At 43.8% G+C, this 15,780-nt stretch overlaps 1 protein-coding gene across 3 annotated transcripts in view; it reads right to left on the bottom strand.

The window, feature by feature from the left end:
• Positions 1 to 15,780, bottom strand: part of KANK1 (KN motif and ankyrin repeat domains 1) — a 199,494-nt gene that overhangs the window by 33,046 nt on the left and 150,668 nt on the right. For 2 of the 3 annotated variants that reach the window (XM_040417110.1, XM_040417112.1), the window contains exon 4: positions 2,075 to 4,687. In XM_040417110.1, the coding sequence (XP_040273044.1) occupies positions 2,075 to 4,687 (2,613 nt within the window). Of the gene's footprint in view, positions 1 to 2,074; positions 4,688 to 6,003; positions 6,304 to 15,780 lie in introns of those variants that run through there. The other variant, XM_040417113.1, reaches the window with a different exon arrangement.

Below are 15,780 nucleotides of genomic sequence, written 5' to 3'. Positions count from 1 at the left end.
CGATCATCTGTTCCTGGGAGCAACGTGGTCTTTTCCATGCTGTACATTGTATAGCAGCTGTGCTTGGTATTGCAGCTCTGCTACATTCACTTCTATGGTGCCGAGCTGCGCCTAGGCCACGTGACCAATGACCGTGACATCACTCAGTTGGAACTAGAGCAACTGAACGGACTAGCTGCTCTGGATGCATTGGACAACCCCATTTAAAGACTTCTTCAGAATATCCTTAGCAACCAGTCTGTCTATAATGACATTTCAGGGATATTTCAGGATTTTACTATTAATGGCTTATCTTCAATCAGCCATCAACAGTAAAAGCTCATCTGTGGGGGTGCAGGGTGTTGGACCCCCACCAATCAGATATTGATAGGCCATTCTGAGAATTGGCTATCAATAGTAAAATCCTGGAATACCCTAGGATTTTGTGAGCCAATGCGAGATGAAATTCCCAGGGCTGATGTGCTTACCCTTTAATGTTGCCGCCTTTTCATTTTAGAGACCACTAGAGGCCAAGTGGTTGAATGTCCAGAGCAGATATCCTGGTCATACGCACTAGTCATTTGAAGGTACCTCTAAACTGGATTGGTTCATAGCATGACCTGCTTTTCCCTATAAGTCTGTGTTATTATCCAGATTTTACTAAAAATATATTCGTGTACATGGAGAACTTAAGTAAAATGCCACCTATTGATTTAGAAGGACATTGCATAATCATTCCAGGTCTCTGAACTGTGGTCTTGTGCATTACTGGGTAAGAGAATCTACTACTAGTAGGTGGCGTTTCCTATGTCCTATTTATTTGTCCAAATGCCTTCATTATTCCGGTCAGTGCTCAGTATGCCATCATCTACGTGGAGTCCTTACCAGTAGAAGTCACACACGTTTGCTCTTGGTAATGCTGCACTAAGCCTTACGTCTCATATGCATTGTGCTAATCTGACTTGCCTTAGTATTATTTCAGAATCCACGTTAATCCACGCTGGCTTTGTTGTTCTGAATTTTGAAGTGCCGACAATAAGTTTAGGTTGGCAGATTAACCCCCACAGAGAGTTATGAGCAAACTGGATAATCACCTAAACAAACCCCCATCAGCTAGCATGGCTTACAGGTGTGTAGAGATCGTAGCAAACACAAGAGGTAGCGGAGATGCCTACTCCCTGATTACTATCAGCATCGGGTTTAGTTGTAATTACTACTATTAAGAATATGTAACAATACTAATAGTGTTCTGAGACGGGCCCATTAGCAATCACTGGGGGAACCAAAAAAAAAAAAAAATCTCATCCTGACTCCAGTTACTCCATTTTAGAGTCCTGACATTGTTTTCTTTTGGCTGGGGCATGGACATAGCAACGTGTCCTACTGGGCCAATGGCTGGCTTCAGTGGTGACTTGGTTGGTTGACAGTTGGCTAACCCTTGAAGTGTCTATATTGGCCATTACAGTTGTTCAAACTGACCAATTTGCGGAACAGCACGGGCAGCCATTGATATAACTGTCTATTCTTGACGGCAAAACGGACAAGAATAGGACAGGTTATATATTTCTTGCCGACCACGGAACGGAGCAATGGATGCGGACAGGACAGAGAGTGTTGTCCGCATCTTTTGCGACCCAATTGAAGTGAGTGGGACCGCATCCAAGCCGCAAAAACTGCGGCTCAAATGCGGACCAAAGAAACGGTCGTGTGCATGAGGCCTAAGGTTGTTCATGGATTAAGGTCATTCATGGATTATTAATTATGCTGTGGATTTGCCGCACAAAAATCTGTGGTGTATCAGAACCCACTCAGTTTATTCGGGTGTTGTGACAACTAGGACGGCTCAGCAGTGAAATGATTTTTTTTTTGTCGTCGGTATTCATTGTACAGCAAGACTTTCTTTAAATTATACCAATTGTAAGAACAGTTTACATACATTCTGAGCTTTATTCTATTTATTTAGTACTGTGCACAGTATTCTGTTGTACAAGTTGAAATTCTAGTAGAGGCTAGAATAAGAAGCAGCCTCTGTTACAACCTATCCAGTATTTACTACATTTTATATTCTCTGCCTTGATATACTGACAACTCTTACCTGAAAATAAATTCAGCTCCAAGCTTTTCTTCTGTCGTCCTACACTGTTCAGCTCTTCATTGCTGCCATACTTCATGACCGAGTTAATGGAGGAGATGGTGCTGATAAGCTGGGAGTTGAGCGTTCCAATCTGGGAATACGGCTCGCCAAAGGTTTCAGCCAGCTCGGTGTAATTTTCGGCAAGCAACATCTGCTGTTCTTGCAGCAGCTTCTGTACTTGCTCAATGTAATGGTCTATAGGTGGAGAGTCGGTACTTGATACATTCACCTTTACTGCAGCGGAGGGCTCTTCACCAACTGCTACAGAAGTGGGCTCAGGCTCACAAGGTCCACAGGCTATACTACGTGACTTCACTCCAACCAGAAAGTTATCAAAGACATTTATTTGACCTACTCCAAAATCTTTGGTTTTTGGGATGGAATTAAGATGTTTAAAATCAGAATCAGACGTGCATATTCCAATAGAACGGGTTTTTGGCATGGCATCGATTTCCTTGACTTTACCATCTCCTATAGCTACTGAGCGCATTTCCAAAATTTCTGTGTTGGTATGTTTGCTGTACATAATGCAGGCTGTATTGGTACTTCCATCAACAAGACCCGGCAGCTCTGTGCTGGTGGACTGGTTGGACACCTCAAATTCTGTGTTCGTTTGCTGGTTTGTAGTGCAAGGAGAAACGTTCATGGCAGAGTCCACTTTGATAACAAGTTCTGTATTGACACCAAGTGAAATATAATCCAATAATGGTTTAACTGTAACATCCACGGAACAATCTCCACAAGCAACAGATTTCACATCTTTAACTACAGCCTTGTCTTGAGCCAGCCCATGTACATCTTCCTCTATACACAGCCCAGTTTCGCCAACAATCTGGTCCACACCAACACATTTGTCACACATCTTAAGCTCCAGCTCCACACCCATGTCGCAAGTCTCTACGCTCTCTTTTACAATCCAGTGATTCATCGGGAAGTCAGGGCCCACAGCTGCATTCTGAATGAAAGGGCTACAAGTAACACCAATGCTGCTGGTTTGTAACCCGCCGCCAACAGAACAGTCAACTACATCTAAATAGTCTCCATGGTTTTGGTCCCTGGTTTCTACAACAGCCTCAACCATCTTGCTACAAGTTAAGGGCTGAGCCATGACTGCTTTGTCTACTCCTTTCCTTGAGGATGCTGCCCGAATCTCCAATTTCAGTTTAGTCATCTCCATCTCATAGGTGGTTTCCCTCAAGTCTGTCTCAAGTCGGTAGATTTTACCTTTAAGTGCTTCAATAGTCTGTTGTTGGAGTTCCACTTCTATTTCAGCATCAGTAGTTAGCCCAAGCATTTCCTCAGTAACCCCCACTCCAGTGTTTCTGACATCTATTTCCGTACCCACAGAGATCTCTCTGGTAGGGTTTGCAGATTTGTAATACACTACCACATCATTCATGTTTTCATCAGCACCAACAGCAATGGATCGTCCACATTTTTCTTTAGATTTCCTCTCCTTAGACTGTGAAGAACAGTTAGCATCAAAACTGCTATCCTGGATTTTCTTTTCTAATGCCTGCATCTCAGCTGTCAGTTGTCTGAACTCCTTAAGAGTGTGTGTGTTTTGTTCAGGAGTATCCAGCTCATCTTCAGAATCTATATGTAACTCTCCACCAGACTTAACTGGAGTCCGTGAGGATTCAAAGCCAGCAGCATTACCGGCACTGTAAGATCTTTTACGGAAACCTGTGGCATCGTCCTGGGTACTAACTCTTTGGTTTTTAATCTCAGATAAAAGCTGTCTTTTTTCTTCTTGTAATACTGAAATCTTTACCTGAAGTATGGGAATGGTTTTTACCTGTTCCTCGAGTTCTTTCAGGCGTTTAAGAGCCACAGCCATCTGTTCCCTGATATGATGGAGGTGCATAGGACTCACATTGGTCACTGGTGTTGCTATACCTGAACTTAGTGGGCTATGGCGAATAGAGCTTCCTAAAGATGAGGCAAAGAAGGCACCATAATCACCATTAACTTGGTGTCCATTTTGAAGCGGCTGGGTAGTGTTCCCTATTGATCCAGTGAATGATGAAAGGGAACCAGTTGAACCCATTCCCCCAAAACTTGCCAGCCTGGGCCTACGTACATCATTAAATGATGAAGCTACCTGCATGACTTTTTCTTGTTCCAGCCTGCGGCGAGTTTCCATTAGTGTTTTTGTAACATGAAAATTGTGTTTGGGCAGAAGAGGGGACGGTGGTAGTAATGGTTTGTTTTCAGGGATGGCTAAAAAGTTTGGAGAGGCTTCTTGTGAAGCAGATGATCTGGCAGAAACAGAAACTGTATGTCGCCTGGCAATTAATGGAGAGCGCTTATTTTCATCACTGTTAGAGGAGGAAAGAGACTCTGTGGAGGGCCAACCAGTTCCCTGGCAGGCTCCTGCTCGGTCTTCTGAAAACTGTGACCCCAACTTGTGCTTCTTTACAATGGTTACTTTCTTTAGGGTGTTCCCCTTCTGTATGTCTTCAACATACTTCACAAAGTCCAAGTCTATCTGGTATCCATATGGCGTTTCCACAAAATATGCAGCTTTGGGATCCTTTTCATCTTCACCATTTGAGACACTTTCCTCTTTTTCTACAAGAATAAGAAATAAGCCGATTAGCTCAACAGATATGGGATAATGAAATCAAGTACATGTCAACATAATGCAAAACGAAACCCAAGGAGATCAAATGGCTGAACATTACTTTTTCTCAGATAAATGGAGGAATTTGTCATGAGGGAACTATTTGAACTCAGTTTTGCTTGAGTCTGGGTGGTAAAATGTGCACTAAACTTATCAAACATGTTTGTTAAGTTTGGCGCATCTTTAAATGCAACACTCTGGTCTAAAAATGCCACTCCAGTTTGTCTATGCCGCCCTCCTAACTGGCGTGAGTTTGCAGTTTGAACTTTTGCAACTTTTTAAGAAAGTCGGAGGGAATCAAATTAATAAACCAACTGCATCCACTTTTAAAACTTGACAGTGGTGCGAAAGAATGCTAAAAAAAAAAAAAAAAAAAAAAAAAAAAGGCAAAAGCTCTATTTTGCACCTCTTTGAAGCCAGAATTTGGTGTGATACATTTCCCTCATTGAATACACATCAACAGATACAGTTTTCCACCTTGTGTCTTCTTACAAAAAAGAAGTATTGTATATAACCCTAAGCAGTAACCGATTTTTGTATAGTATTTTAGACTGGTACAAACAAGGAAATAAACCAATCACATCTCATCATATTTAGACAACGATAAATACATAAAAGTATAAGCAAATATATACTTATTACATCGATAAAGGTATATGGTCAGAGCATAAACATGGATTGTTTATATCGATTTACAACATTTACTAATAAGCAAAAAGAAAAAAATATATATTTACTCTTTCGCTTCCAAACAATTCACTAATGGAGAAAGTTTTCGATTCACCACCCCTGACAAAAACAACATGTCCCTAGGACTCCAACCTCTATATTGCGACATGAATATGTAAATAGTCAAATATTCCTTCTCGAGCCAAGTGTTTTTCCACCTTGCATTTATGAGGAATCTAGAGGGACTAGTCATCAGCTCGCTCCATGTTAAAACATAAGGGCGCTGGCAGAGGAATCCTTTGCTTGCAGTTACATCTTTTCTCTTCGTAGAACGCTTTGAGCCCACCATGGCACATACACAAACTAAAAATATGCAGACGGACCAGTTCTGAGCTCAGTCTGACATTCCACAGCTGAAAGAGAAACTGCCCGAGCTCACATAACAGCAAAGTTAAATCTGGGTCCCCCAAACTTATGGTGGACTATTACACAACATACTGTAGACTGGTACAGGCGCCAACCTAGAAGACGTTAGAAGTAGAAAGGCAAAGCAGAGCCTGAAGAGGAAGGAAAGGGCTGAATGAAGGTAGAAGACTTACTTGTAGACACCAGAAGCTGTGCTGCATACACCAGTCAGATCCAGCCGTTGTGTGCTCACGCTGACAGTGCCTGTCATAGCTCCGTCTCCCTCTCCACACCAAGCTACTAACCTCACAGCTGCCCTTTCAAACTTTTTTTCCCTCCTTTGCCGCATAAGGAAAAACACCACATTTGTGTAAACTTAGCAGAGTGGGGCTGCCGTTCTCCTAGCACGACTTCTCTTGGACAATCTCCTTCCACCACCCTCTGAAAGCCTCAGCTGTTCACTGCAGAGTCACACTTCAAACACAGCAAAGCCACATCCTGGCTCTTAAAGGTGCAGTCACTTGTGAAACTCCCATGAACTTTGACAGCCACATGGTTGCTGGGCAAGAGCCAAGAGTTTCACAACTTGAAAAAAAAAAAAAAAAAAAAACACACACACACACACACTATATGGCAAGGGTTCAACATTGTGGTGCTGTTAATAGTTAATGACGCTAACAGCTTTACCTTCCAGATGTTGCCCCTTGTTTATGAAGGTGTCACTTTTAGGCACTATGCACACTACTGTATCCGTTTTGTGGATCTGCAAAATACGGATGGCTATTCGCGTGCAGTCTGAATTTCACTTGCAGACCCATTGTTTTCAATGGTCCACATCTTGTGGACATAGTCTGTTTCTCAAAAAGATAGATGTGGGAATGCACACGGATGATCTGTGTGCTTTCCTCATGTGCATGTCTGTTCTGCAAAAAGATGCCCTATACTTGTCCGCAAAATGTGGACCCACTAAAGTAAATGGGATCGCAAAAATGGCAGATGCAACACAGACTGCATCTGTATTTTGCAGATCCGCGATTTGTGGACCACAAAACTGTCATATGCATGGGGCCTTAGATTTGCAAAGTGTGAACTTGGCCTAAGGGGATGGCTACACTGGGCAGGATTTCCATTGTGGACTTTGCTGCAGAAATGCAGCAAACATTTGCAAAACAATCTATAGTAAAATCCATATGAAAAACATCAGTCATGGATTTGGCTATAATATTCTTTTTTTGCAGATTTCACCCTAAGTAATGCAAAGGGTGCAATCTGCTGTGGAAATCCATAGCATAAACTGACATGCTGCAGAATTGCAAATTTTTCCAATATACTACTTCTCTTTAGGCTGCACTCCTGGTTTTGACTTACTGATGCAGAATACTGACCAAATATTGAGTGTGTGAAAGGGTCCTTAGAGTCCCGATGTGCAAGTGTGGACTGTAGATCAGCCTGCAGGTTCATCTAAATGCAAACACTCCAAGGACTCCACTACGGCATACAGAACCAATATCACATGCATACAAAGGCATACTTAGAAGTTTACAGGGAAAGCAGAATCACTTGACTTTTTACTTTGTGATTATGGAACAACAAGAGGGAATGATTATATTACAGACGGTAGAAAACAGGATGCTGGGAGTTCTAGTCTCACAACAGCAGTACATGCACATTATGATGACAAATACATGACAACTGAGGCTACTTTCACATCAGCGGCACGGAGATCCAGCCGCCTGATCCGGCAGCGAATGCCAGGAATCAGACAGACACAAAGTGTGATTGTGCGATTTGTGTCCGGCCAATTCTTGGCATTTTTGCTGGAATGCGGCCGGATCCGGAATGGGTCCGGCAGGCATTCTGTTTACATCTGACAGTGGCGGATCTGGAGAATTCCAGCAGGATGTTCTCTGCTGGAACCTCCTGCTGAAATGCACCCCACTTATGTGAAAGTACGGTAATGTTCCAATAGAAAATGTAGTTGGCTACTTTCACATATGCGTTTTCCTTTCAGGTTTTGAGATCCGGCAGAGGATCTCAAAACCGGAGGAAAACGCCTCAGTACGATTTAATACAACCAGCTGCATCCTTTTCATTCGGAGGCAGTTGTATTAAATTGAAAATGAACAAAAAGGTTTATAAAAAAAAAAAAAAAAAAAAAAAAAAGATTCGGGCCCACTGACTTGCATTGTTTTTAGTGGTTCCGTTTCACAATCCAGACACAAAGGCTACATGCAGACGACCGTATGTGTTCTGCGGTCCGCAAATTGAGGATCCGCAAAAAACAAACAAAAAAAAAAACAAAAAACGGATGGCATCCATATGCCATCTGCCTAAAACGGACAAGAATAGGACATGTTCTATTTTTTTTGTGGGGCTACGGAACGGACATATGGATGCAGATAGCACATGGTGTGCTGTTCGCTGTTTTTGCGGACCCATTGAAATGAAAGGGTCCGCATCCTATCCGCCAAAAAAACGGGACACAGAAACAAAATAAGTTTGTGTGTATGAGGCCGAAACCGTAGTTTACAGTGGTTTTGTGTTTGGTCACAGAATGCAACAAACCGGACCGGAATGCATTCTGATGGACTCCATTCTGATGCGTTCAGGGGACAAAACTGAAGAGTTTTGCTCCGGTTTTGAGATACTCTGCCGGATCTCAAAACCTGAAAGGAAACTGCAGATATGAAAGTAGCCTTAAAAAGGAATGTCATGGTGACAACCTACCTGAAAGGATGCCTTATAGGAGTTGTCTCAGGAGTTCAGCAACTAGCATTTATTATGTACAGGAAGTTAATACAAGCCACTTACTAATGTATTGGGATTGTCCATATTGCCTCCTTTGCTGGCTGAATTCATTTTTCCATCACATTATACACTGCTCGTATCCAGGGATTATGGCCACCACTGGATTGTGGTAAATGCATTGTATTAGCTTTGTCTACATGATAAATGCCATTTGCTACAATGAGACAACCCCAGCACCAGATGCTACTTCACCTGCTGAATGGCACCAAAACTGTAGGTCAGGGAATGTCTGCTCACTCTGCATGCTGCAAACATGGCATCACACAGAGAGCTGTAAGGTGAATGCAATTAAGGAAAACCTCTGAATGGGGGCAGTTGTCGGTGTTTCTGTGCATCTATTGGAGCACACTCTATATGTACCCTGCCCTGAAGCGCACACCAGCTCCTTCTCTGTGTGTATTGCCTCTTGGCTTTACTGACCACTCAGCAGACACTGGGTGCTCTGTGCAGTCACAGACAGTGCCCCTTTCATGGCACTCAGCATCTAGCAGATCACTTCTACAAGCCACAACTTACAGAAGACAGACCGCGTTCTGTATGTGCTGGCCATTCTTCAGACGCTAGGAAAATATTTTTATTCCACCGCCCAACTTTTCTTCTACTATTTTTAAACCATCTTAGTGAAAAAAAGTTCTGGAAATATCAGTGAATAAAAAGCAACTTACTGAGACAGCCCCAAATCCAGCTGGAGCCGAGGTGGGATTTTAAAGGGGTTATGCGGTGGCATGATACTGATGACCTATCAATATTATGGAACTGCACAACCCCTTTAAAGGGGATATCCCATGACTAATGTAAAAAATTAAAATCAGACATCATAGTACATGACAATCTCTTTCTAAGGCCCCATTCACAAGGCCATATTTTTGTTCCATATTCGATCCGCATTTTTTGGGTCTGCAAAAACATTGTGTGCTGTCCGCATCAGTCTGTCTGTTCTGTATCCCCGCAATAAGAATAGAACATGTCTGATTATTGTCTGTTCTGTGGACAAGAATAGGTATTGTTACAATGGATCCGTGAAGAAAAATGGATGCAGCACGGACATCATCAGTATTTTTCACAGATCAGTGTTTTGTGGACCACGAAATACATATGGTCGTGTGAATGCACAAAGCTAGAACCAGCCCTGTACCTCAGATGGATCCAGAGCTAGATTTATATCAAGCTGACAGCTCAGGGGGGAGTGTCTTCTCTGCTGCAGCTCAGGGGGCGTGTCTCAGCTCTCCCGATCACAGCTCAGGGGGAGTGTCTTCTCTGCTGCAGCTCAGGGGCGTGTCTCAGCTCTCCCTATCACAGCTCAGGAGGCAGCTGAAGGATGAAACTGAGCATGTGCGGCCTTCTCAGTGAGCAGGACAAAGAAGAAAAAATACAAAGCGAAGTGTCGCTATACAGATAGATTTCAGTGAATAACCCAGTGGCTATACAACATTTTTTAATTACATGCAATTACAAAAGTATTTATATCCAGGTGCTGGTTTGAAAACTGTAGAATATTTTTTGTGTGACAACCTCGTTAAATAAAACTTCATGGCCATGAAAAGCCCACGCATTTCTTTAGGACCAGCACATTTTTAAACAGAAGCTGTATTTTTAGTGATGAGGAAAGAGTCAGAGGCAGTCCTTGGCCCTTTATATATGAAATAAGCTTTGGATTTTCATATCTGGAACACATCCACCCTAAATCAGGATTTCCATGCCCGTGTATGGACAGTGCATTATAATTCTGCACAGTAATATGTCATATAGCGAGTGACACGCAATACAGCGGCTGTACTGGAGGTTCTGATGTGGTCACTTGTGGACAGTGTAGCTCCATTGTACGGAGCGTAGCCGTCTTATGCTTGAGAGGACATGGTATTGTAGGTCTAACATGTGATCAGCTCTGAATGGACTTGTATAAAAGATGTCAGTGCACGGCTACAAGGGCTGCATTTTAATCACTAACATAAATCGGATACACAAAAACACTCATTTATAAAAAGGATTTTATTTTCTGATGACGATTTTCTGAGTTGATGATCCTAGGCCCACATACTACAGTAACATTGCCGGCATTTGTTCATATATACAAGAAAATAAACCCACTTATGTTACTATTATATAGCATCAAAATGCTCAGTTTTGCTGACAGCTGTTAGAGATTAGCTATAGCTGAATTCTGATTCATATGGACACCATTTCCTTCCCACCCCCTAGTATGAAGATCTGCAAAGTACAAAACTATTCTGTTTGAACTGTACCTTCAAAATTATGCAATACCATTGAACCCTTCTATACATAATGTTGCTGGTTCTTTTCACGGGTGCTACCTTGTCACTGCGCCCCCTGCTGTGTGTCATCTGTTACTGCGCCTAATACAGCATTTCATTGGGGACAGCTATTGTGCACCCTTATCAAGCAGAACGTGCAAAGCACAGGTCATTCACGAACCACTACCCATCAGCCCTTTTTACAGGCACTGGCACTCACAGACAAGCAAAGGTGACTTACAGTATTATGATATATCAAAATTTTGCTGACGTAATGTATACGTCAATAGCAAAAGGGACAATAGCAGAGGTGCCCGTGGCATGCCACAGGAATTTTTTTTATTATTTTTTTTTTACACGCCATGACTCTAATCTCTCTTAATGCCTACCTATGCATGCCCAATCCCACCCAGTGCCCTTATTGCCCCCACATGGTAATTATTGCCCCTTTGTTTCCCACACATTTGTTATACCCCCCCCCTTAGTGCCCCCACATGGTAATTATAACCCCATAGTGTCCCCACATAGTAATTATACCCCCTTAGGGGCCCCACACAGTAGACAGTCCCCCTTTGTGCCCCTACACATTAGTTATAACTCTGTACTGTTAACAAAAATAAAACAGTAACACTCACCTATTCCCCTTCCCCCGATGAACACAGCAACATTATGTTCTGGAACAGTTGGGAGGTATGTGTATATTATATGGGTACTAACACAGGCACTATTAGGGTGGTTGCACACTACATTTTTTGTTAAACACTTTTGTTATTGAGCCTTTTTTTGGAGCATGAAATGCCACTGCAAGATGTTAAACACTGGCTGATAGGAAATTATAAAACATCCTATAAACACTTTCTTGGCATTTTATGTTGGTGTCCGTGTGTTTTTTGTTCTGTCCCCACATGAAGGCGATTGAAGGTGTAACTGATAATGACTTTGTGACTGGCCTACCTTCGTATCCAAGCAGTGGAGCAGACCGGACCGGCAGATGCTCAGGTTAGATGGATCCAGACGTAGACATGAGGATGCAATCAAACGTGGGTTTATTTGATCCAGAGCAGTGACATACGGTGATGCAATACAGGAATACAGTAGATGCTGTCATGTGGATGTCTTTTCTGAGGCTAACTGCTGAGGCAACTGCTGGTCAAAAACTGATGCCTTCACAAGCCGAGGTGTGTGTCTCCAGTCACAAAGGAATGCAGCACTGAAAAAGGCTACAGGAAGTGACCAGGCCCAAGGCTGCTAAAACCACGCCCAGACGTAAAACTTTATAGACAACGAACGAAGCGTGCAGCATACAAATTCCGGCCAGCAGATGGCAGCAGAGAACAATAGATTTAAACAACATAGGTAAAACAAGAAATAATACAGTGCAGAAATTCAATATGAAAGGAACAGCACACTCCCCGTCTGAAATTCACTTTGGGGATTTCACTATGACGAATGTCCATAAAATATAAACAACCTGTAAAAGAAAACATGTTAGAATGCAAACATAGATTAGTCCTGTTTTCCAACTTGGAATGGAGAAGATCTGCGAAGCTTGATACAGTCCTGTTCACCCATCAGGGACGTTCTCGATGGGTCTCATCCAACTGGAGAAACGTTCAAAGCGCTGACAACTGAAGCTGGCGGTTTGCTTTGTTCCAGTGACTAATGCACTAACTTCAGCGCGGATTTCTGGATCATTATCCGGATCCTGGATGCTGAAAACTTCCTGTACACATTCGTCCGCCTCTCCAAGCAGAAACTCTGGACGAAAGACGAATCCAACGTGATTTTGGTTGTTGGGTTCTGTGACTTTCAGATAGGCAACCGCTGCGATGGCCTCAGTGGAGGCATCCGAGAACACGTGGAGTTCTTTCTTTATGCTAGAGGAAAGTGAGGTTTTAATATAGCATCTCGGGATGTGGATCTCATCCAAGGCACACAAAGATCGCTTCCAGGCTTCCCATTTTTGCTCTTTCTCGGAGGGAAGTGGGGTATCCCAATCCTTGACTGTTTCAGAAAACTGTCTCAGTAGAGATTTACCTTGTATGGTGATGGGCGCTACAAATCCCAGCGGATCAAATAGGCTGTTTACCACTGATAGGACGCCTCGTTTTGTGAATGGCTTGTCTGCACAACTTATCTGAAAACCGAAGGAGTCAGCCGAGAGATCCCATCTGAGGCCCAAGCTCCTCTGCACAGGTGGACTGTCCAGTCCCAAGTTAATGTCCTTGAATCCTGGTGCATGATCGCCTGATTCGAAGGCCCTCATAACGGCCAGGCTGTTTGAAGCAATTTTGTGTAGTCTAAGTTTAGCTTGGTACAACATACTTTGAGTCCTTTTGAGCAGATCGATAGCCGCTTCTTCAGTGGGTAGTGATTTGAGTCCATCGTCTACGTAGAAGTCCTTTTCTACAAAGTCTCTGGCGTCTTTACCGTACTCGGATTCTCCCTCTAATGCAGTGCGCCGAAGGCCGTAAGTTGCCACGGCAGGTGAAGGGCTGTTTCCAAATACGTGTACCCTCATACGATATTCTGCCATCTCTGCGTTGGTGTCGTTATTCTTGTACCACAGAAACCTGAGGAAATTCCGGTGGTCCTCTCTGACTACGAAACAGTGGAACATCTGTTCAATGTCGGCGGTGATGGCAACGAGCTCTTTTCTGAACCTCATCAGCACTCCAACTAGGTTATTCGTCAGATTAGGACCTGTGAGAAGGACATCATTAAGAGATACACCTTGATGTTTGGCACTTGAGTCGAAAACAACCCTAATTTGATTAGGTTTCCGTGGGTGATACACTCCAAATGAAGGCAAGTACCAGCACTCGTCATTCTTCCCTAAGGATGGAGCTGGTTCTGCATGGTTGTTGCGGAATATTTTGTCGATAAAGGCAACGATGTGTTCTCTCATCTCAGGCTTACTGTTCATGGTACGCTGAAGAGAGTTAAATCTAGACAGAGCTTGTTCCCTATTGTTCGGGAGTCTCACCCTGGTAGCTCGGAAGGGTAATGGAGAAACCCATTGATTGGTTTCATCTTTAAGGAACTCATTGTCCATTATCTTGATAAATTCTCTGTCCTCTACTGACAAAGCTACTTTATCATCGTCCTTGCTTGTGTGAAAGACTAATCTTCCCAAGTTGTCAGCAAAGGGAGGAATGTCGTCAGGTGGTTGTATGAGGTCTGGAGGCTTCTCTTTCACCTCATAGTGATGAGGGCAAGGCTTAATGCAAGTCGTGCGTCCATCTCCACGCACATACGTTTTGAATGAGCGGATTTTTGGTTGATCCAAGCATACATTTCCTATGACTACCCATCCCAAGTCCAGTCTCTGGGCATATGGTGCATAGTCGGGACCATTACACTGTTGACGCACCTTGTGTACCCTTAGATTGTCTCTGCCAAGCAGGAGTAGAATCTCGGCGTTGTTGTCCATAGGTGGGATAACGTTGGCTAGGTGCCTTAGGTGTGGATGGTGAAATGCAGCTTCCGGGGTAGGAATTTCATCCCTATGGTTGGGTATTTGATCGCATTCGATCAGAGTCGGTAGAGGTATTTCCGTATTTCCACTGACGGAACAAGCGATGAATCCTTGTGCCCTCCTGCCGCTAGTCTCTATGCGGCCCGAGCAGGTGTTTAAGATGTAGGGTTCTGACGGTCCCTTTATACCAAAGGCTTCAAAGAATTTAGGTCCTGCTAGGGAGCGGTTGCTTTGGTCGTCAATGATGGCATACATTTTTACTGCCTTTTCTGGTAGCCCCTCCGGGTAGACCTTGATTAGGCATATGCGGGCACAACATTTCTCACTCTGGCCCTCCCCACATACGTCCAAGCATGAGCAGGAAACAGCAGTGGCTGTGTTAGCGTGGTTCTGGGGCTCCCCGCCATGACTTGGAGCAGGACTGGTGGTGACGGCAGCAGGTGAATCCCTTGTGAGTGGAGTTGGGTGCATAGCTGAGGCATGTCTATCACTATGACACTCCTCACACTTGATAATGGATTTGCAGTCCTTAGCCATGTGCTCCAATGAAGCGCAGCACTTGAAACATACCCCAAGCTCGGTCAGGACTTTCCTGCGCTCCTGTATTGTTTTGGATCTAAATCCTCTGCATTTGTTCAGTGAGTGTGGTTTTTTATGAATGGGACATTCACGATTGAAGGCCTTGTCTCCTGATGAGGTAGTGTACTGTCTACCAGTGGGTACTGCAGATGATGGTAGGTTAGTCTTTCTAACATTCACGCTGCTCTTAAAGTCTCTGTGTTTATGTACAATACTTTCATACCTTGATGATGGTGTCACTGAGGCTGTAGTATTGAACTCCAGGAAGTCGAGGCTGGGGTCATTCCTCATCTGGGACTGTTCATCGATGAATCTGCAGAAATGAATAAATGGGGGAAAAGTGACGTCATGCACTCTTTTGTACCTTGAGACTGATGCCGCCCACTTCTCTTGCAGGCTGTATGGTAACTTCACGACAATTGGGTTCACCCCATGGGCTGTATCCAGGTAGCACAGCCCGGACAGACGAGGGTCTCTTTTGGCAAGCTCCAGTTCCATGAGCAAATCACTTAAATCCTGAAGCTTATGGACATCCTTGAGACTGATCTTGGGGACGTTCTGCAGTCTCCTGAATAGTGCCTTCTCTATTGCTTCTGCGCTGCCAAAGGTGCGTTCGAGTCTCTGCCAGGCTGCAGCGAGACCTGCTTCTGCTTGTCCCACATAGACAGTTCTAAGGCTCTTGATGCGATTTGTGGAGCCTGGGCCCAGCCAGTTGATCAAGAGGTCGAGCTCCTGCTCTGCAGTTAGGTTGAGGTTGGCGATGGCGGCTTTGAAGGTTGCCTTCCAGGCTCTATAGCTCTCCGCACGGTCATCAAATTTTGAGAGACTGGTGTTAATTAGCTCTCTGCTC

The sequence above is a fragment of the Bufo bufo genome, chromosome 2 (genome assembly GCF_905171765.1).
Source record: "Bufo bufo chromosome 2, aBufBuf1.1, whole genome shotgun sequence".
In the NCBI taxonomy this organism is placed as follows: Eukaryota; Metazoa; Chordata; class Amphibia; order Anura; family Bufonidae; genus Bufo; species Bufo bufo.
The sequence above is the reverse complement of the archived record's forward strand: the minus strand, read 5'-3'. Positions and strand labels throughout refer to the sequence as shown.